The sequence below is a fragment of the Syngnathus acus genome, chromosome 17 (assembly GCF_901709675.1).
Source record: "Syngnathus acus chromosome 17, fSynAcu1.2, whole genome shotgun sequence".
Lineage (NCBI taxonomy): Eukaryota > Metazoa > Chordata > Actinopteri > Syngnathiformes > Syngnathidae > Syngnathus > Syngnathus acus.
Genome location: NC_051102.1, coordinates 6,180,948 through 6,204,183, shown reverse-complemented (window position 1 = coordinate 6,204,183; position 23,236 = coordinate 6,180,948). Strand labels below are relative to the sequence as shown.

Below are 23,236 nucleotides of genomic sequence, written 5' to 3'. Positions count from 1 at the left end.
CTTGTCACCGTGGGATAGTGGGAACGTTATTTCGATTTCTTTGTGTGTCTTGGCATGTGAAGAAATTGACAATAAAGCAGACTTAGACCTTCCTCCTCAACCTACCAGAATATATAATTGGTAAAGAAATGTGGGATTTTTTTACTAGGCCTATAATCTAGGTAAACAACAGAGGTAGGTCAATAAGTAATTTTAATACAGCATCTGTCACAAGCTTCACAAAAAAAGAAAAACAGATAAGATGGAAATAGACTTCATTTACCATCAATTTAGGATTTTACAAAATGATTATAATTGACAACGGGAAAAAAATAATATGACACGAGTTATATAATATTACACGCAAATCTCAGACTGTGGGCCAACTGACTTGAAACAAGAAGCAGTATTACAACATTTATTTGAATTAGCAAATAGACAGCCTCCAACCCCCTTTACATAAAATGCATAAAATAATCACACAAAAAAAACCCAGAGGTAATCCACATATCCTCAAGATAATCCTGGATAATCCCACTTTTCTCCCAACGTGTCAGTTAACAAATGAATACATGTAAGACAGATAGTAAGGATGCATGCAAAACTTTCAACACAAAGTATCATAAAATGAACCTTTGTTAACACTTTATTAATGGTGCGATCTTTTGGATTTTAATGGTGCAGTCCAAGCAGTACACAAACACTCCAGTTTTATGTTCCAAGACATTATTTATCTTCACTATTCTCCAAGATGAGCCCGACCCCCCCCTCCCCAACTCATTTCATTGAGTGTAATGAGGCATGTAAACACACACCTGAACCATGTAGTGACTCCTCTGCACACACATGACCCCCGTTGCCAACTCTCTTCAATACACGGAATATTGCAGGGAGATTTAAATGCATGCACAGCTACGACGAGATTATTCCGGGGGGTGAACCAGAGATCCAAAAGGCACCATGGGATTGGGATGGGGGCAGATGATAAAAAGGGGGGCAGGTGGTGAATAAAGACGAGCGGGGGGAGGGCGTAATCCACTATCCGTTAGGTCTGGTGCAGCATTTGACCCAATACACATTGTGATCATTTCCAAGCTTCGAAATGGTTAAAGTATGAGAATGCTATCTTAGCTTGTTCAGCATCTTGACAAAAACAAAGTTGGCTCGACGCCTAGGAAAACATTGTAAGCGACGCTGCCAGCAGCATCAATGAGGCCTGAGAAAATTCAGGAGCTGGACTTTCATCATCCATTTTAGATATTGGCCATGGTTGGGATGCATTAGACCAAAAATAAATGCATGACACATGATCTGTCGTGCTCTTGTTTTGTTTTGTACACCACTGTTCAAACGTCATCAAGTGTAGTTTAGTCTAATGATTCCCAGTCGTTGAGCTGCAGGAAACCACTTGATTGGTCAGATTTTTTTTTTTATTAGAACATAGTTTAAAAAAAAATATTATATGGTAGTGATATAGTGACAGATCAAACAATGAACTCATTCACTGCCAGTTGGGATGGATTTTTTTTACGTCTATAGCCGTCAATGGCAGTGAACGAGTTAAACACCAGACCTGCGTATCCATTACTATTTTCTCTTTTTGTTGTTTTTTTTTTCCAATGGATGATTTTCAACAGCTTGACCAACACTAGATGGCAGTAACAGATTGGGGGGAAAAAAGAGGGGGGGGGGGGGTAGAACTAAATGATGACTCCAGCAAAGGTGACGTGGCAAATAAATGCCACCAAAGAAAGCATGCATGAAGATATGAAGTAGGTGCGCTGATTAGAGTTGAGGAAGCTTCCTGAAAATATTTCATTTAAGTGATAGAGTAATGGAAAAAAAAAAAAAAAAGTGCACAGGTGCATTGTGGGTCCGAGAGTGCTGTAAGTGCACTCAAACATTACACCATCGCTTTTGTGACTTTGGTACTCCTTTTGAAAACCTTCTGAAAATTTAAACAATGGTTTTTTTTATCAAATTGCGGGGGACATCAAAACAGGCCCTCTTGTTTCGTTTTCCACCAAATATATTGCTGGAGCCAATAATCCTCCCCGTTTGATCTTGTCGCGTTCAGTGCGAGATTGGAACGATGACGTCAACGTAGTTAGTGGGGAAGTATCCCGTCTTGCCGCGGAGTTTCCCCTCGTACCAGTTCTCGTCGATGTAACTGATCAAGGTGATGGTGTCGCCCTCGCGGAAGCCCAGCTCGTTCTCATTCTCGGGATCAAAGTCGTAGAGCGCTTTACAGCACGGCTCGGCTGCGGAGGAGCGACAAAGAGGAACCGAGTGAGACGTCATTGTGATTCGTATTGACATGGAAAACATTTCATGAGAAGCCATGTGTGAGCGGAGGCTTTCCATCAGGTCTGGAATAGAAACCAGACGAGAAGCTTGATGCCTACACCCAACATATTGTTACCTCCATTAAGGAAATTTGACTTTGAAGCAAATGAAGTGAAACATTTTGAAAGTCTTTTTTGAAAAATTTGTGATGCTAAATTTGGACCTTACCAACCGAGGTCAAAGCTTGTTCATTGATTTCATAAAACATATTTTTTACTGCCTTAGTGGAGGTTTTGCTGCGATAATCACGATCCACCATATTTAACAGCTTTTGGTATGAAGAGAAACAGGAAATGAGGAAGAAGAAAAAAAAAAACAACACAGCTTAATTGGTCCCTATTTGACAAGCCCCATCTTGTTCCGCCAAAACCGATTGAATGCAGTCAAAAATGTCAGCGGAATTACTTCCGCCTTTTCCACCTGGCAAATGTACAAGAAAGGGAGCACAATTTAACAAATGAGGCTCTCTCATCTTTTGGCTCACTCACTCGCTCTGTTCTTGAAGGACGCTCTCGGGACGGACGAACCTGGATATTGTTCATTTTGCAAAAGGGAAAGTCACGGTCACATACAATTATGATGGGCAAAGGGATTCATCCAGCAAGATCTACCTGGAGAGTAAGCCGGAGGGCTTGTTGCAGTTGGTGTGTAACCTCCGTTGGACTCCTCGGTGTCTCCATAGTCAAAGCTCGGCTGTCTGGGTTTGGGTCTGTACTCTCGCCTTGGTTGGTTGCGACTTTCTTCAACCCTGCGGGAAACGTAAACAATAAGAACTCATTTACACTTCTTACACTTTAAAGAAACTCAACAGCATTGTAAAGTTATTAAAAACAAAATAGATTTGAGGCACTTTATCAACGAAGCTTTAATAAGCGGACCTTCTCGTTATTTCGCCAGAAAGTTCCTCTAGAATCTCGGTGGCGTTTCTGTGGTACTGCAGCATGGATTCTACCAAAGCTGCCAGCTGGGTGACTTGCTCCACCTACAGAACAGCAAATACCAAAAGAAGAAATTAATCCCCATATGTGTCAAAAAGCAGCATAGCAGGTTCGACAAGCTCCCATCACCAGCAGTTACCTGGTGTGAGGTCGAAGAGCAAAAAAAATATTCTCTCCACCTGATCTCAGATTTGGACAACCATAATTGAGTCAACAGGCCCACTTACATCGGTCTCCAGCAGATTATACATGGAACCCTCAGCCGCGTCTCGGGACTCGTTGAACTTCTCCAAGGACTGCCTGATCTCCTCATCGGGAATTTTACCCTGCCGTTTCTTTTTATAGTCGTAATCCAGGCGGCGGCCTTCCATCTTCTTCAGGTGGTGCTGATGGAGTCAAAAGATTGCAATTTGTATCGTCACTTCCAAACGCAGGATATTATATTTCAAAGTGGATTTGTAACACCAATCCAGTGCTTGCACCTGAATATCTTTGATGTCCTTCTCCACAACGCCTTGCAGCGGGTCAATAAAATTCTGTTTAACGTCCATGTCCAGACTGTCCTTGACCGCAGCCAATTTCTTCATTGATTCTCCAACAGCCATAAGAGCGGCACCTGGAGGACAGGAGGGACAAATGCAGCTTTGTGAATTCCAATTTGAGTGAAATTATTCCCGATTATCTTCTCTACCAAAGTTGTTGTTGTGGCCCATGTCTGCTCCATATTTCATCATGCTCTCTCCTAGCAGGGCTTCGGACTGCGGGTAGCCAGGACTGTTGAGCTGCCCGCGGAATTTGGACACGGTGTTGAGCATGGCCAGTTTGGTTCTGTGGGCTGGGTTCGGCTGGAGGTACTCTGTTGTTTTGTTGATGACATCAAGCACTGCTTTGCTGGTAACATCTGCTTTCTAAAGGTGAGAGAGTGATAGCTACTTAAACATACACGTGTGCAAAAATGTGGGTTTTTGCTTATCTTGAAATTCACGTGATACCCTTTCAAGATCCTTGAAGTCTTCATCTAGCTTGGTTCCCTCTGCACCGCCGACCTTCTCACTCACCCTCTGAGAATACAAGAACCAAACTATATGCGTAATACGCAACACTAAATATGCTCAAGTCTACCGCACGACAACGAAACAGTTGTATACAGTCATTTATTTTCTTAATGACTTGTGACTATTGATGGATACTCAAAATCAAGTGACTTGGACTCAGACTGCAAAAAAAAAAGCGATGGGGACATCCCTGATTATTTGGCCTTACTCTGTTTTTTTTTTTCTTCCTCCGAGCTGACGAGCCTCTGTCATCTTTGCCCACTGTACTGTGAAACTGGTATGGGCGGGTTATTGACATAACTAAGATTCCAGTTGCTACCATGGAGGATCGACACTCCCACCAGGCTGAGGGTGCTCACCAATCACATGTTGGGCTGCAGTAGCAGTGACTTGCAGAACAAGCAAGTTCAAAGCAGACCGGTTTTGCCAGTTCTGTTTTGTTTTTGTTGCGCTTCATTGGTCTTATGGGGAAACACAAAGCCAGCTCATTCAGAGTTAAAGATTTTTGACTGATCTACAATTTGGTTAAATATCTGATCATCTTTTGACTCAGTTGCCATGAGTTTAGAAGTTATGTTACACAGTGAAGTGTTTTTCATAGTCAGAAAAAGATAGTGATCTTTCACATTATGCTAACCCCCCCCCTAAATGCTAAATACCAATTATCACAAGGGCACTTTAGATAAATGCTGGCCATATGGCCAAGTATTCTGTTAAATCTCTTTACCATGTGTCCTCAGATTAAGCGTGTTTCTTTCCACCACAAATCTAATAGGATTTATCTTGATTTATTTACTTTTACATGTTCTAGGTTCTGCAAAATAATTTCACATGACTTTAATCAATAGCATAATTGCCTAAACACATTTGAATTTACTCTCACAATCTAAAATTTTAATGGGCTTGCAAAAGAAATAAAATCTATTCTTTAGGCCCGTGTAGCGTCTCGGTCATCCATGTCAAGGCTGAATTTGTGTTTTTCCTTGTTTACAAAAACGTAAATAAAAAATAAAATAAATAAATAAAAAAAATGGAACTCACAATAGTAAGATAATTGCATATAAGCACCACGAAGTTACCCACATTTAAAAACACAACAAACAAAACAGAAACCAATACGTTCTCTTGATTCGTGTCTGCTTGTTGATTTAAGTTTTTACGCTAACGCTCCAACATCACTTTACGCCAAATTGTCTGACTTCAACTCGATTTATCACGAGTTTGGCGTTATTTCTTCAACCAGCTAACATGAAGCTAACGTTGATTTGCCATTTAAAAAAAAAAAAAAAAAAAACTGCCACCAAACTAGCTAGCAGCTAATTAAAGTTGGGGAAAAAAAATCATCACGCTCTTACCTGACTGGCTTTGTAAAACTGTTTCTTAATCCCAGCAACGGACATCGTGCACAGTCTCCTTTGTCCACTGGACCTCAACACAGAGAAATCTTTAAATAATAAGTGACTAACGCAAAGGCTGCCGCGAACACTCTAAACTGCAAGCAGTGAGCAAGCGAGTACCACGTCTTCAAATTTTGGACGCCTGATGTGGAAAAAAACTTCCTTGGCGACCACAGCTTCCTGGCTCCGGCTTGTGGGAGGCTCCAGGACCGTCGAAGTGGGTCAACTGCTGACGCCTTCTCAAGTTAGTATTGCAATCATCTAATAATTATTTTTATTTGAACAGTATAATATTCGGTCGGATAATTTCCCGAGCACGATAATTATGTCAAAACTTTGAACTGGCTGCGTGCGTACATGAAAGCAACTTGCTATCGACTACGCTAAAAGTTAGCAATGTGCAGTGATCTTAAAATACGAAATACTTTGAAAATGTATTTGTTCGTTCAAGGACCAAATTCTATTTTCCTCTCCAGTTCCGTTACAGCGCAAACAAATTTGTGACGTTAAACCTGATGCGCATTCAGAATTAGAGGTCAAATTAAGTTAACACGTAATTAAGTTAATTCTAAGTTTAAAATGACTCTCGAAAGCCAACTATCTTTTTGAGAGAAACTATAATACTGTATAAAAGTCTCACAGCAAGTCACCAAACCAAAAATGTCGCCAATAGTAAACAATATACAGAAATTACGTCTCACTTCATCCACAAATTTACTTTGTATAATGTATCAAATGTACCGTCCGTGGGTTATATCTGGCCCTTCAGGGGGTCCACCGGGTCCATGGGTATAATTTTTGAAAAGTGTAAACCCCAAAAACCAATTACCTGCAATTTTTATATAAATGTAACTTGTTGCTCATTCTGTCCACCAGAGGGCGCATTGACATAACATTTGATTTCTGTAAAACTGTACAAATACTTTAAGACAATTAATATACCTTAACTTATTCTTACCTTATTCTTTTCAAGGCACATTTAATTGTTTTGCCTGTCACTATGTATATCACTGGAAACAAAAAAAAGATGCATTATGTCGTGCATAAATTATAATTTTAGGATAAATGGGATTATTTGCATGGTTCATTTGATTATCTCTCATAGTTCAATGGTTGGAAATCACATACATTTTAAATCACAATGACTTGCCAAACATTTCTACAGAAGAAACCATTTATTACATTCTTAAAACCACGTATAATGTATCCCAACGGACAACAATATATATTGAGCTGTGCGACTCACTTAGTCTTGAACTAGTATTATAACGTCTTGTACATGTTTTTCTTACACGGAAACAAAAGGGAGACAATAGTCTTCATTGAACGTTCCAAATCATTTGCCAATTAACAAAAAAGAGATTACTGACTTTGAAGGCCCAAAATGGAAACAAGGAAAGAAAGTGGACAAAAGGCAAATAAGTGAACATCACAGCAAAAAGGAAAAAAAAAAAAAAAAAAAAATTCTTTTTAAACAGATTTGTTTGCAAATGCTCATCAATTTAAAGTTGTAATATTAGGACAAACGGGAAGAAATCCAAAGAGTTTGTGAGCAACATTGACAAAAATAGAACTGAGGTCCACAGTGATTATGGTTGTGGGGTGCAAAGGCGTGAGGAGTACAAGGCTGGTCATAAAAGTGACAAGAGATCACAGCTAACTCCCTGAGTGGCAGGCGGCAAACCCAAAAATTTCACAGCACCCCGAGTAAGACATGTTCACCTCAGTGCTAAAACACCCTCCACTAGTTGACTTTTTTTTTTGTTCAAGTGAAATGCACTGAAACTTTGAGGGGACCAGAGAATCAAAAAGATAAACAAGAAAGTCTTACTGGCTCTGAGGCCCAACTCAGGGGGGCAGCTGGTAACTCTGTCTGGTGTCCAGTAAGAAACCGGGGACTGTAAGTGCTTTTTTTTTTTTTTATTCAAACAAGAGGAGAAGAGGAACGGCAATACTACAAATAATACACCAGCAAGGTGGTGGTGTTATGATACAAAATTGTGGACCACCTGAACAAGTGCGACTCCATGAGTGATTGAAATAGACTACACCTGACTGCTGGTTCGAAAGACCTGTTGGGGTGCATCTCCTCTTCTAAAGTTCTTTTCCTTTCGAGTCCCGTTCGTCCTTCTCCTCTCGCGTGATGTGGTCATCAGCATCAGAGCTCAATGCCAAACAAAGGCAATTTGTTTCCTCTCCATCACTGTTTGTTTGCATCTATACAACAAGTGTCTGTTCACCCGTTTAGTGGGTTTGCTGTCATGGGGGGGATAAAGTGAAGGAGGGCTTGTCATAAAAACCTGAGAGTACTATATATAGAGGAAAATAGTCCAGAGTCCAAATCTCAGCTTTCTTTGTGTAAGTCTCCCTTTCGTTCGGAACTAATCTCACACGCTCTTAACACTCTCCCCGTCTCGCATCTATTTACATTCTTATTTAAAATATTTGTATATAAATGTGTATATAAATTAAAGATCATTTTATCTTGCCCTGTCGCTAAGTGGCATTTGCAAGGGAAGGGGGATGTGTGGGACTGAGGTTTCTCAAGAGCCGACTCAAGGCAGCACCGAACACAGGCGAAATGTTGTGAGAGAAGCGGCTCAAGGAGGTGAAGTTATGTGTTGTCTATTTTTCAATTTTTTTTTTTTTAGAAAATGAGTTGTGAACTTGGTCCCTAAGTATCAGTACATGGTGGTTTTGTATGAATAAGCACACATACCATCCATCCATTTTCTGTACCGCTTGTCCCCTCGGGGGTCGCGGGCACGCTGGAGCTTATCCCAGCCGTTATCGGGCAGTAAGCGGGGGACACCCTGAACTGGTTGCCAGCCAATCGCAGGGCGCACGGCGACGAACAACCATCCGCACTCACACCTACGGGCAATTTGGAGTGCTCAATTGGCCTACCGTGAGAAGTGCGTGTAGAAAATAAAACTAAGTGTGACAAGGTTATACATTCACCGTTGAGTGGTTGCTTGTGCACTGGTGCTTGTCGATGAGGTACATTCAAGACAGGTTGGGGCGACCCGCAGCGGATCCGACAAGTTGCACAAGTTTTCAGACTATGTCTCGTGGATCTGCTTGTTGGTGCTGCTACAAAACGCAGAGGAGCATGAGGGTGCGCGGTCTGTAGTGTAAGGTGCTGTGCCTGCTCGGAAAAGTGGAGGGCTACTTTGGAATCGCGGGTAGACGGAGTATTAAAAGTCCTGGATTGTCTTCTAACTGCTGGTTGTTGAACATCAACATATTTCTCCCTACTCTGTCTCTCCTTTTCCTTTCCTCGAAAAGACATTCCCTCCATCTCTTTGTCAGTCAGTCGGTCTTTCTGTCAGTCTAGCTGTTGGTGGAGTCGGGCAAGGACATGTCGGTTCCGAACACCTCCCGGTACAGCGGGGGGAAACTGTATGCGGTCTCTGGATGGACCAAACGGAAAAACTCCAGTTTGTCAATGTGGAGGTTACAAATAGACTTCATGATGGGTAGTTTGGACAGCATCTGTTGAGAATGAAAAAGTTTCGGTGAGCATTTTTCCTCTTGACGTAAACATTTGCCGCCTCCTTTTTTTTTTACCTTGTCCAGTTTCTCCTCAGAAGCACTCTTAAGAAGACTGTGGTGCAGAGCCAAGTAAACTTGTTCTTGAAGCTTCTGAACCTTTTGGCCATCCATCAGCCAGGGCCGATCTGGCAAAATCACAATATTGGCACATTAAGTGAAAGTTTCATGATGTCATTTTTTGCTGAGTAAGTGTTTACTGAGTCAGCAAGTCTGTTGATTGAATACAATAATCCCGGGGGACAGGGTCAAAGGCCGACTGTGAATAGCAAAACGTTATCGACTCCCCTTTTTAAAATGTTTATAGTAATTGTCTTGACCTTATTTGGATCTGTATGTCTATTTTAGGAATCTCAGCTACATTTGACATCTTTTGGATGGGTAAATGATTCACAAAATTAGCTGGAAAATAAAGTCTAAATAATAAATACATTTTATTTAAAAAAAATGTTACAATTATTAACAACCCCTTGTCTAGACTGTACAGTGGTGCCTTGAGATACAAGAAGTCAATTGGCCAATTTTAGGTCAAATGAAAATATAATGCATTAAATTTGTTGTTTTTGGGGATGCTAGAATGGATGGCATTTTCGTTCACTTTAACAGGGAAATATGATTTGAGATCACTTTTGATCTTACATCCCAAAATTTAATACTGCCACATCCAAACTAACAGCCCAGGCTAAACTTAGGTCCTCCTTGACACGTAAACTTGACTCTGAGTCATGATGAACCTATTCAGACATGACTTCGACAACATTTTGTAGCACGTTACGTGTTTCAGAATAAGCATAAATTGATAGGTGACAGCAACGAGCTACTGATATGTTCCACAGGGAAATGATTTGAATATTAATGGCACACCATATAATAAAGAAGAGAAATAGTCACCAGGGGAGAGAAGAACAGCCGCACTAAACAAAGCCATCTCTTCATCAGACAGCTGGAGGCGACAAAGTCCTTTTCCCAATTCAAATACTGCACTCACCAGGTCATCACAACCTGAATAAACACATAAGTCATTGCATTACTTAATGATGTCGGCTAATTTAAGTTTGGAAGAAGACATCCACTTTAGAATCATACCACTAATCATAGCTTCTTTTTCTAACAATGACGTCCAGCCCATTCTATTTTTTCCATATGCAATCCGAGTCGTACCACATTTCACCACAAGAGGCAGTGTTGAGTTACTTTGTATCATCCTTGATTTCTACATGAGTAAACTGTGTCCAGATGGTTTATGTGTGGATTTCTTTTAGTAATTTCAATTCTGTCAACATATAGCATTCTTCTGTATTTTAATTCTTGCCCTTAACCCTTAATAATGTTTCTAGTATGTACACTGAGGTTGCATTCGCTACTGTTGTATCTTGATTGGGATTTCGGATTAATTAAAACCTCCATTAAAAACACACTCAGATAACAACATTTGGATTTACTATTAATTTCTTGAAACGACTTATTACAAGCATAAGGTGTGTTGATCTAAAAGTGCTCACCAAGTGCTTTGAAGAACTGATGCGAGGCAAATTTTCCATTGAAGAAAATGCTGCTGTTGTTGACATTAAAAGCCCGGCACATACGAATCAGCAGGACCTCCAGGCATCCTGAAAGGGTAGCCATAGCGGCAAAGATATGGCGAAAAGCCCGAGGGAGGGAGACGGAAGGGCCCGAAAATGCTCCAACACGAACACAAACACAAATGTAAATTTTGATTCAGATTAATATACATCATATATGTGACAATTTGAACCATTTAAATGTATGTTTTAAAAAGTTCAATTTACAGAAAGTAAATTATATTGTCAAATACATGTTTTTTTTTTGTCAAATACATGTTTTTTTTCCATATATTATGAATATATATGAAAGAATGTTAAAAATTTCCCAAAATTTTTCTCCCCATTGTCAAATGAAGGAAGAGAAGGTTGGAGACAAAGAACAAGAAGGAACTCAAGTTAGCAAGTTTTCAATTGTTGTTTACTTGGACACAACTCCATTTCTAAAAATACCCCTTGCGGATTGTACACTGACCTGCTTTCAGCAAAATAATCTGGTCATTCTGGCAAAGATCCATAAATCCAGCAATGCGTTTTGCAAACTCCACCACATACTGGATGGCATTTGTGATGTGGTGTGCACACTGCTGCCACATCCACTCAGCTGACTGATAAACAAGAATAAAAAAGCACATTAGAGTGATTTCATCAAACAAATGTTTTTATGAAACACCACTTTAACCATTGCTCCTGAGCTGTTATTGTAATCTCACATGACATAAGCAAAGGCATATAGATAACACTTGGGGAGATAATATGTACCTTGTTTTGAAAAGCAAGCGTTTCCTCGAGTGTGTATTGTACCCAGGTGAATCTCTTCATGTCCTCGGCGCTGTACTGACACGTATCCATGTGAGACTTGACGATACATTGAGTGATTCGCTCTGGAAGACAAATCCATAAAAAGCATAGAACATTACTTAAAGGTTCATCTTTTGTGAACATGATTTTGTTGCCCTGTCCAAAGATCTTGGTGCGACCTTGCGTCACCTGTTAGTGGTTATAATCTGCTTTATTTAGTATCCCAGTCCTTCAGTTATATATTTATTTATTTTCTCTTAACAGGCAGTTGGGTAGTTTAGTGTACCGTATTTCCCGCTCTATAAGGCGCACCTAAAAACCTCAAATTTTCTCAAAAACCGACAGTGCGCCTTATAATCAGGTGCGCCTTATATATGGACCAATATTGAGCCACTACAGCAGGTGTGTCCAAAGTCCGGCCCATTGGCCAAATGTATATATCTTATATATGGACAAAGTTTTAAAATGGGCCATTCATTGAAGGTGCGCCTTATAATCCGGTGCGCCTTATATATGGACAAAGTTTTAAAATGGGCCATTCATTGAAGGTGCGCCGTATAATCCGGTGCGCCTTATAGTGCGGAAAACACGGTACCTTGTGTTTTACGCGTGAAAGCTTCATTGTTCAGTTTATCTTAAGTGTTTTCAATATGACTTTAGTAAAAAAAGGATTAACCTGGTTAGATAAAAGGCTGAATAAAATAAATACAATATAAATGCGTCTCTGATAGTAACAATTCAAACTGAGCATTATTATTTTTGAAACATATCCAATAGTACACTGTGTACTCTGGGCATAGTATACGTTTGCAATAAGTTCCATTTGACTATTTCTTGGCTTGGAGTACATTGACTTGGCATCAAACCAACAATTTAAACCACAATATACGTCAAACTACTTTAGTTACAATGTCCTACACATAGGTAAGCTATTTAGGTCAGCACATAAAAACGTCTTCAGCAGATTGATTTGAAAAGATTGATGTAGGGTGAGGATCAAGTTTGTCACAACTCACCGAGGTCTGTTACCGAGCAATCATCAGGCAACTGGTCCAGCAGTGAGTGCGTGTCCCCAAGCAGCGAATGCGTGTGCATCAGCTGAATGCCGTTGCTGTCCGAGCCGTCCATCGTCTGCTGCGGCGAATTCTGATTGGACAGCGATGATGACGAGGAAGCGGACGATGAGTTGGAGGTGTTTCCCGTGCTGGTTCCGCCACTCCCGCCCAGGAGCTCCAAGCTGCAGTACTCGCTGGCTTCCTCGGGGGTCAGCGGTAGGTCAAAGAGGTCGGGGAGTGCTGCGATGTCATCCAGGTCGCTGAGGGTGGAGCTAGAGCCCCCCGTGCTGTAGGAACGGCTCAAACCTCCCTCGCCGTCCTCTCCGCTGCCGCCACATGCGCCGTCCTCCCGGGGTAAGGAGAGCTTAATGGAGACCCCATCTCCGGAGCCCACACACTCCTGGGATTTCTGATGCTTCTGCACCTCAGCGTACAGGCTGTCACGCTGCTTTTTGGACATGCGACCAAACTTCACCGCTGTTGAGAGGAAATGATTTTTAGATCGAGATTGTCACTTGGATTATGAGAGAGCTAAATGCCACCTCACACTAGAGTAGTACAATGTGTCACAACCGGGAGAAAAAAAAAAAAGATGCAGTTCAGAAAGTGAGTGATGAACGGCATGTAAGTAAAAAAAAAAAAAAAAAGCCATATGTATGTGTGAATACGTTTTCCCATTAAAAAACCCTTTCTCAGTCTTGTTTTTGTTGTTTTGCGGTGTCATAAAGCAAAATAGTCGCCTCAAAGTCACTTTTGATTTATTTTGCTTCTTTTCTCTGCTTTTTACTCAGAAACTTACATTTTTGGTGAAACCAACCCCTGTTTTAATACTGAGTAATAAATGGAAAAAAATTGAGAGTTGCATTTACCATCTCGACTCATGCCCAAAGCCAGACACTTTTGTAGGCGACAGTGCTGGCAGCGGTTGCGGTTCGTTCGATCGATCAAACAGTTCCTCTGGCGTGAGCAAGAGTACATGGCGTTGTTTTGTTGGCTGCGACGGAAAAAACCCTAAAAGACACACAAACACACTCAGTTGACACGTGCGCATTTAAGATACAACAAGTACATTGACGCATCTTGTGTTCCTTCTTACCTTGCAGCCTTCACAGGTGATGACCCCATAGTGGATCCCCGAGGACTTGTCCCCGCAGATTTTACAGGGGATGACCTCGATTTGAGCTGCAGGACCAGAACCAAAAACGGAGCAGGTCAGAACAAAACTGTCTTACATTTAGAAAACTGACTTGACAATGCAACGGAAACAACAGGTCGTTTATTTATTTCAAGATTGCTGCCAATACTTGGCACAGTTAGCCAAACACGCTAGCACCTGGCTTCTGTTAGCATGCCTTACTTTGTGAATAACACTTTTTGAGTTTCGCTTGAACAAAAAGCCTTTTATGTGCTCTGATAAGCAGCTTTTCTATTGTTTTATGATTGTGAACTTTGCCTAGCTTTTGGCTCAGATCATCTGTCTTGTTCTCGTCAGTCATAAATCTTGAGCAAAATAAAATCCATTGTATCTTCGGTTGACCTAGAAACGGCGAGCTGTGGCCTTATCTCGTCGCACTTAGGCAGCTGTAATTCTCAGTTCTCTAAATGAAGTGGCCAGCACCTCCAACATATCCAAAGTGTCGTGTTTTTGTCTGCGACCTTAAAAGAACGCGTAACTTTTAATACAACATTTTATATTATAAAAAGAAGACGAGTAATAAAAAAGGAAGCTTAAAGCCTCAACGAGTTTGCACACAGAAATACTAAAGCCAAGTTCCCTTCAGCTTTGTTTGTCTGCACCCTGCACGAGGCCCCCATGAAGGACCAGATTGCACAAACAGATAAGGGGATCACACGAGCGTTGCACACTGAGATGAACAAAAGAGTCTTTCTGTCTCGTCAGATGAAAAACAATATCATAAACGATTTGGCTCGCTCTGTTTTCCCAAATCTTACGGTTGGAACGTTTTGTGTGATGCACATTTATCGAGTAATATATACAAAAGCACTTATTGGACTTTTGACTTTTCAAGACAGTCTTCCACCACGTATACATGATTGCTAAAATCCTGTACTCCAAACTGATCGGGGCAGCTGCAGGCATGCAATGGAAAAAACTCCCGGCCTCCTCCTTCTCTGCTCTCCTCCCCGCCTCCATCTCTCGATTATATAACTCCCCGTCTGTGAGCGTTCCTCGCAACACTCATTCAGCCGGCTCATCTAGCAACGCATCGACGACCCGCCCTTGCTGGATTCTCTTTGTCTTATTAGCTGGTGGGTGACGGCGGGCCGCTTGCTATTGGCTGAACCGAACATCTCTTGGCCGCTGTAGCCTGTCAGCCCATGTGGACATTTTGTCCCACTGACACACTTTCCCATTGCAAGGGGAGGAGGAGGGGGAGCAAGCACATCTCCGTGCTCCACAGACCATTTTTAAGGTGGAGCTCAACAAAAAGAAAATCTCTTCTTAAGGCCAAGAGCTTGCATCAGAAAAATACTGTTGCATAACAGTCAAATGTGATTTTCCAAAGTGATAACAATGACACTGGAAAAACCGCAATAACCAGTTACGTCCTGAAAGACATAAGAAACAATATCAAGTTTCATGAGTGACACATTTAATACTATCCAGCCAATATGTGAGTACAGTACAGATAAAGTAGCAACCCGAATGCCAACTATTTGCTTTGACGGTGAACTTTGGTCTATTCTTATCCAGTGCTAAGTGCCGGAAATACAGTACAGATGTCCATACAGCCACACGCCCTCAACGTTGCCTCCTCTCATGCATGTCTCTAATCTCTTGACCAAAGATGGTATTGCAGTATATACTAACTGCGGAACGTCAACGTCAGCTTGTACAGCAGCTAAATGGCACGATAAAATATGAAAAAAAAACAATCAAATCCCAGAGGAAAGCGTAAGAGAATTTTTTTCCATCACTTTGTAAAGGAATGTGGGACAAACTCACAGTAATTGCACAAGTTGCCGTGTGCCAATGTGTGAAACAGGCACTGTGTCAGCAACCTGTCTCCGAGTGAAAAATGAACTCTGACCTTCACCATCCATATGCACGACGGCCACGTGCCATCATATGTTAACTAATGTGAGTACTTGCACAACCAGTTTTGAGACAAGTTGTACTAGTTAGCGTGCCACGATATCACGAGCGCACCCTTTGGCAATACTTGGTGGAAGCCAGCGTTCTGCATTTTTTTTTTTTTTTTTAATGAGCTCATTTCAAATTGAATGTTAATCATACCAATGTGTTGTAATCCTCTGCCTGTTTACACTATCCATCCACATTGAGCCAAAGATGCCTTGTTGTGACTTACTCACTACTAATTGGGAGGGAAGACAGCATGGGGTTTCATCCCATGGCTTTCAGCAACGCTGATTGCATCATGTCTCACAGCAGGCTACGAGCACATGCAGTCATATTGCAACAACCGTCACACTACCACTTATATTACATCAAGCCATGTTGCATAGCACTTAAGTACAGTACAAGTTCGGTTTTTCTGTTAGGGGCAGATCGAGTGACTAACCAACATTTTCAGTGCTGTGTTCTAATGAAGTCTCTCGTTTGTTTACCAAAAACGGGAACATCCCATCACCAGCTTCTTGCTCCGCTCAAGAATAACTATCGTGCAGTATACAGTAATGCCATGCTATTTGTGGGGGACCAAGCCCTGCACATCTCTCTCCAACATACTTCCTTGACACCGATTCCTATTTAAACTGGGCTTTGGTGGCATCTTGTGGCTTTTTAGGGTGTTTCAAAAAATGCACAATGTAAAGTTTTAGCAGGGAATAAGTTCCATAGGATAAGAATCACTGCATTTATGATATCAGAATTCTATTTTAATTATCTACATTTGGGGAAAAAAAAGTAGGATTGCTAAATAAAGTAATGTCAACTATTCTAAACATTCCGTGGTTGTTACAGACGGATGGAATGGGGCAGATGTTAATCATATGCTGCGCTGTTGAGGTCTGCTCCGGGTCAAGTTCAAGTTCATTCCGCTGTTGAGGAGTCAAGTTGAAGTGCAAGGGCAAGTGTCAGTGTGCTTTTTTTGCACATGGCAGGCAGTCAGGCAGGCGGGCGCTTCCTTCAGCTGCACCCCCTCCCTCTGCTGCGCATGCTGTGTAACGTTGGGTGACATAACTAGGTCAGTGGAACAGCCAGCTCCCTCGCCCTCTGTACAATCACGCAGCCGGCCATGCTGGCACAGCTATGCCACAATCGACACCACAATCAGCCTGATAAAATGACAATACATTATTCAACATTTAATTACATTTTCTAGAAAAAACATTTTGTTTTTATATTTTTGGTCTTTACGTCGCTCCAAGCATATAACACTTGTTAAATGAGTTAAATGATGACCTAAAAATCAATATTATATTTTAGGATGAACAGAATTAAAGTATAGAACAACCAACCTCTCGATTACATAATTGTAGATTTGGTTAATAACAATCTCGTCTCACGCCCCTCCCTTTCTGCTATTGCATAACACAAACATGGATCCCAAACCAAAAATGCACAGATGGTCTCCCGAGTAATATATGTCATATATATATTACAATTACTCCAGTTTTAGCTTCATTATAGTCAATCCGAAATTACACGTATGCAATTGGTCAACTAATCAGCATATTTAAAAAAAATTGTTTTGATTCATTTCTTGGAACCCCCCCAGACCGCAAGTCAATTTTAAAAGTAAGCACAGGACAGCACTGCAGTCCTCAGCCGTAATCCAGTCATGGGGGGGATTTAATGCGCATTTAGTAGGAAAACAGGCGCACTCGGAGGGTCTGTGCGCGCACATGTGCGCTTTCCTCACTGTTAAAACGCACCGCCAAGTTTACTGCAAACATACTTGAATGCACTTACCTCTCATTTTGACGTCTTCTTCTTAACCGGTCGTGGAGAAGGAAGCTCGGCTACATTTGGCTGCGCTGCAGGTGACTGCCAGAAAGAAGTGGCCGTGGAAATAATAATGTCGTAGCGAGGAGAGGAATATAATTGGAATTAAAAAAAAAAAAAACTCAAGTGTCCTCTATCGCTCGGTGAAGTCCGATTGAAATAAAAGAGTGACTAAAGTCGCTTTGGATTGCATCCTAAACGCCCTTGTGTTTGGCGATTATAGTCCCCACGGTGGTCCACACAGTCAGCGCCTTCCTCTCAGTCTATCCTGCTAACCGACTTTCTCCAAGCGTGGACTCTCTCACATGATCTCACCACCACAAGCTCCTCGAGCAGCAACGGCGGGGGCGCGCGCGAGCGGGGACGAGCTTAAGGTGGCAGTAGTGGTTGTTGCCGTGGGGGCGCGCGCAAGGCGACCTGTCGCGTCAAAGCGAAAACATGATTTCATAAGTGCGCTCTACTGTTATTTAATTTACCACGGAGGTTATGAGGCATTTGTGCATCTATTGGGATTATTAGTATTTTAGTTCGGGCAGGCCAGAACCAGAGGTGGGTAAAGTAGCCAAGAATTGTATTGAAATAAAAGTAGACAACGCTCACTTTGGAATATGTCTCAAATCAAAAGCAGCCCTCCGAATAATTATTTAAGAGGAAGCAAACAGTCATTGAATACTCTAAATACAAGTAAATACCTGTTGACAGTGGCAGTTCTACATTGAAGAGATGATTAATTATGTAATCTTATTTAATTTGATAATTGAATTTACCCACTTTTATCAGTGATTCTGACATTTTTTTCTATTATTTATAATCCCAATTTACGTTTTTATCTTCAGGACTGTGGATTATTAATTCCATATTTGGGGGGTGAGTGTATCTCTTATAGTACTATAAATGAAAACTACACAAAATCAATAACCTATGTACACCACACTGACAATATCAATCCAAACCGATCAATATCTATCGCAGCTTAATAAATTGTGCACGTGTATTACAGGCGCAACAAAGGCAAACCTCCAACTATGTCTAACAATTCAACAATTTGATTTCAGCAGCATAACACAAATGAATTCTATTAGCAAAGGAAGGTCAAGTAATTGCTCGCAGAATTCCAATGTATTCTCTATGGGCAAGTTTCAGAGTTTACACCCAATGACCTTATGGAGTTTAGTTCCTGTTTTGTTTCATTTCTGTATGTGTCATGATGTTTTCAATTAATGGCACACTGAAGCATTTTTGCACAACACTTGTCAAGCACATATGGGTGGTGTAGCCCTGCCAGCAAAACAGATCATTTTTTGTTCTCCCCCTAGTGCAATCAAGCAAGCACATTGAATTCTGATGGAATGCTATTCTAAACATGTCCCTGAGACAGTCAACCCCCGTGGTGATGAGGAGGTGGGCAATGATGTAGTTGTGGAAGGGGGGTCGTGGTGTGTGTGTGTGTGTGTGTGTGTGTGTGTGGAGGGGAGTTTATGATGCAATGTTCTGGCAGCAGTGTTATGAAACAGCATGAAAGCAGAGATTACTCAAACTAGGTTAGGAGAACAGCGGCAGTCATTTTGCGCTCTCTCTCTCTCTCTCTCTCTGCCGCACACACACATTATGACACATTCATGGCAGCAGGCACACACACATTCCCTTTTTAGTTATCCTTTTTATCCTTCCACTCCACATCTAATTTGTCAAATATTTTCCTACTCCAATATGTGTGCACATCACTGCCGCTCAAACCCACGCTGCATTGAACCGTTGGTTGTTTTCCCCTTCCTCTGGCCGTGCGCTTACACCTCCTCTAAAGCCCCTCTGTTCTATGTCTCCCTTGACAACAGCAGTGACACTTTGACCTTAGCGCTTATGTAACCGCTGTGCAGATTGGTTAGACAGCAGGGGAAGGAGAGAGCGCGAAGGGGGTGAGAGGTGTGTGTGTGGGTGCGGGGGGGCTTCAGTAAGGCAGACATTTTGTTGCCTGATGAGAAAGTAAGGTGGAACAAGAGACAAGAAATGAGATTTGCTTCGTTGGAATATTTTTTGGAGGGTGCCAGCAGCTGCATAACATAATAGCAGCAGATGACAGAGGATGAATGAGGTTTTGACATCTTAAGTCTGACAACAAACAAAAAAAAAATCTAATTTTAATATTGTTGTGGAGGCACTTTCAAATCTACAGGCCAAAGTTCAGTACAATTTGTGCTGCAGCTGCCTTCAGTCAATCTCTTGTTAGTCACTTAAGTGTTGTACAGAGACGGAGTCAAATTCCTTGTTTGCCATGCACAAACTTGGCCAATAAAGATGCAAAAATATCACAATTTAGGTTGTAAACATATCAGGTTTGAAGCGGTACTGACAATCTATCACTGTTTTGTAAATACTACGAAACTCATTTGAAAATAGATCATTACAATATCACACCAATCGTTTAGTTAATGGTACAAACACACACAGTCTTGTTTGTTTTTGTTTTTTGTCCGGAGATGTTTCTCCTCAAATGAAAGCTGGTGCAGTCTTGTGACTTGCAGAATTGAATTGAAAAGTCACATCAAAGCGTCTTTGTGGGGGATAATGGTTGGACTGTAACCGATTGGCTGCACATGATGTCAACTGGTGGCTGATTTCTTTGCCTTCGTCACGTCAACTCTACATTCCAGTCTGGCTTCTGCCACGCTGCGTCCATGCACAAATCTATTGAAGATTAAATTCATATTTCGTCTTTTGTTTTGGCTTTTCTGAAGGTGCTGTTGAAGCCGCCCCTCCCTCCTTGCCTACAGCCAGTTTTGGTTGCGTCACTAGGTCAGTGTGTCAATTCCCTCCTGCCACTTACCACACCCATGTTTGATTTTGTTTTTCTATCACTTTTGTAAGGCACTCCAACTCCACATTCATAGCACACATCATCTCTTCTTCACTTTTTTTGTTTTGTTAACTTCTTTACAGCTTTTGTGTTTGATAAAGCCTGGATTGTATAAATAGAATTGGAGTTCAGGCGCAGGTCAATAAGTACAGATTATCTCATTGAGCAAATACACTCCCACCCTGAATAAGATGAACCACTGAGAGAACAGCAAACATACAAAGTATATTTTTATATTATCTCCATTTTGATTTGGACTATGGGAAGATGCATTTTTGTTGCGTAGGCGAAGCTAGCTAACTGTGCGGCACGATTACCAATGTGCGTGAAAGCGATTAAGTTCTCTCATTGAAAGGGTGACTCATAGCAGGTAATGTGCGTCACTAGGCTCCCTTTAAGCCACGTCCCCATCATATAAAACGGTGAAAAACTGTAATTTCACAGCTGAGTAGTTCTCAGCCACTTCACATATCTCCAAACGATGTCTGAATTCCCTTTCGAGAGCCCTCAATGAACATTTAGTGTCGCTGGCTGTGCAAATGTAGCGCACTTGTTCTAAATCCTTCCTCCTCGCCACAATCGTTTTGTTCCGTGCATTATGATTCACACGTTTACATTTCCACAATTTGCCCAGACTTGTCTCAACAAACTCAGTCATCAACATACTTCTTCTTCTGTCACCCGGTTCATCTTTTGTTTTGTTCCTTTTCCACTCCCACATGCACTTGAATAGCAGGACTGTGGCCCGTGTTGACACAGTCACGGTACCGATCCTCTAAATGAGGTGATACTTTAAACGAAAACCAGAGATTCTTGAGCGATTAGCCACGCCTACCTATTCATAATGCACGTTCGCGAGGTCAAGTTGTTTTGCTTGTGTGTACACAAGCGCCGATGCAAATATACGCCATGCAAATAGCTGCGTAAAGGGAGGTTTCCATGGCAACCTCACTGTTTTCATCCCTGGTGCGATGCTACGTGACCCAGTTACTACACCCTGCAGCGAGTGGATTCTCATCCACGCTGTTGTGAGATTTGTTTGTATTTTGTAACCAAGGCCGGCAAGTGTCGTGAGGTGGAAACAACAAGTCCAGTATTTTGCAAATTTCCCCCAAGGAAATACTTTCAACTTCCTCCATGTTTCGCCCAGTGACCTACATCCTTTGGAGCTTTTCTGCGCCGTCCATAGTATTCTACTGGGCAATCAAACAATCCTTATCACATTTCTTTTATCCGCCCTCGTACGCTCTGACCCGCTCCGTCATTTTCATTTCCTTCAGAGCCGGAGTTGTATGTTTGTTTTAGCCTCTGCAGCCCCACATGATCTAATCATGGAAGACTGGAAGCGCCGGATGAGTCTTTTGAAACGATGACTCTCGCATGAATCACCCGCATAAACGTCCTTATACATTTGATTTTCATTCCTACTTGTGTTTTGTCAGGTTAATCGCATTCACCACCCACAAGCTTTATTCGTCATTGGAGCAATCTTGCATGCTACAGCCCAGATTTGGTGCTAATCAACACAGAAACACTGCATTTGAGAATCAGGCATGGGTGAGATTTGATCACGTCAGTTTCTGTGCAACAGTCCAGATGACTCATAGCGGCGCAGGCCTTCGCAGAGACATCTAGTGTCTGCACTTGAGATAGCACAGGACGGCCTTATGTAATAGTTGGAGTTTGCTCTAGATGGTGCATATTGTATGACTCGCAGCCCTTTTTGATCCGAGGACTGCAGAGACGCATAACAGGTCGCAGGCTGTTATGCGGCTGAAAACTGAAGATGGATGCAATACATAACATAGTGGGCTTTTTTTTTTTCTTTCTGCTTTTGTGCAATGAAAAAGATATACAGTAGAGTTTCAAAATAGAATATACTTGAGACCTCAAAGCCAACATTTTGGCCCTAAGAAAGGTATAAAAGATGTGATTGTTACATAACCGTTGTTATTATTATTATTGCTGACTCGTCTAAGTGGACGACTCAAACAGGGCTTTGTCGAGTGGACGCTTGCTGATGGAAATATAAGACAGAAAGAATGGTCTCTGCGGAAAGTCTGCATTGCGTCACAACGGGAAAAAGGGAGCGAGGGGTAGTCAGGGTCTCTGGGAGTGGACAGATGGGTGTGTCTTCACTGACCTAGTTACAGCAATAGAACCCACTGCCCCAGCACCCCCCCCCTCCCCCCTACACTCTCAATCCACCATCCCTGCCTGACTTTGTGACGTGTAAAGGGCACTTTCAAACAGTACAGACAGCCAGGAATGGAAGTCAGAGGCAGAGGGGGGGCAAAATGAGGCTGGCGGACGGATGCGACACAATTAAGGTCGACTGAGACAAGCAGACAATATACAAGATCTGCACAGAGATGGGAAATATCTTTGCACAAACAGGAAGAGCCTCCAGGGGCTTTCAGCAAATTAATAACAACAGGCTGCATTGGTAATATTAAACCCCCACACATCCTGTGGAATATTAGATTCCCCCCCCCTTCATTTGGGGGGAAATCACATCTTTGCCACGTAAAGCAGCTTTAATAAAATCAGAAATGCTATAACTGCACAAATACAGGCTATGATTACTCATAAACATGATCTAATCTCATATTTCCTGTGCTGCTTAGAGCAAAGCTTGAATTTCACGGCCATTGCGGCGTAGACTATGCAATGTCCACGGGGGTTAAGTAAGCGGAATGAACGACAGACTTGACTTGACGGTATATTTGACCCCTGGCTCCTCATTGTTTGACTAACTTTTTGACCC

The 23,236-nt window shown here is 41.8% G+C and overlaps 2 protein-coding genes across 3 annotated transcripts; both read right to left on the bottom strand.

Moving 5' to 3' along the window:
• Positions 1-383: 383 nt before the first annotated feature.
• LOC119137170 (endophilin-A2-like) lies at positions 384-5,892 on the bottom strand. Of its 2 annotated transcripts, XM_037276264.1 has the most exons (9): positions 5,674-5,892; positions 4,256-4,324; positions 3,955-4,171; positions 3,746-3,879; positions 3,491-3,649; positions 3,204-3,307; positions 2,937-3,073; positions 2,814-2,852; positions 384-2,240 (listed from the first exon to the last, which is right to left on the bottom strand). In XM_037276264.1, the coding sequence occupies exons 1-9, from the start codon at positions 5,716-5,718 to the stop codon at positions 2,053-2,055; spliced, it is 1,092 nt and encodes a 363-aa protein (XP_037132159.1). In that variant the 5' UTR covers positions 5,719-5,892; the 3' UTR covers positions 384-2,052. The 2 variants fall into 2 exon arrangements, with proteins under 2 accessions (XP_037132159.1, XP_037132160.1); XM_037276265.1 differs by lacking the exon at positions 2,814-2,852.
• Positions 5,893-7,468: 1,576 nt separating this feature from the next.
• Positions 7,469-17,954, bottom strand: LOC119137168 (nuclear receptor ROR-beta-like). The gene is made up of 10 exons (XM_037276261.1): positions 17,583-17,954; positions 13,782-13,867; positions 13,555-13,696; positions 12,647-13,162; positions 11,592-11,713; positions 11,305-11,437; positions 10,770-10,877; positions 10,159-10,269; positions 9,286-9,395; positions 7,469-9,210 (listed from the first exon to the last, which is right to left on the bottom strand). Exons 1-10 carry the CDS (start codon positions 17,587-17,589, stop codon positions 9,049-9,051), a joined length of 1,497 nt encoding a protein of 498 aa, XP_037132156.1. The 5' UTR covers positions 17,590-17,954; the 3' UTR covers positions 7,469-9,048.
• Positions 17,955-23,236: the final 5,282 nt, after the last annotated feature.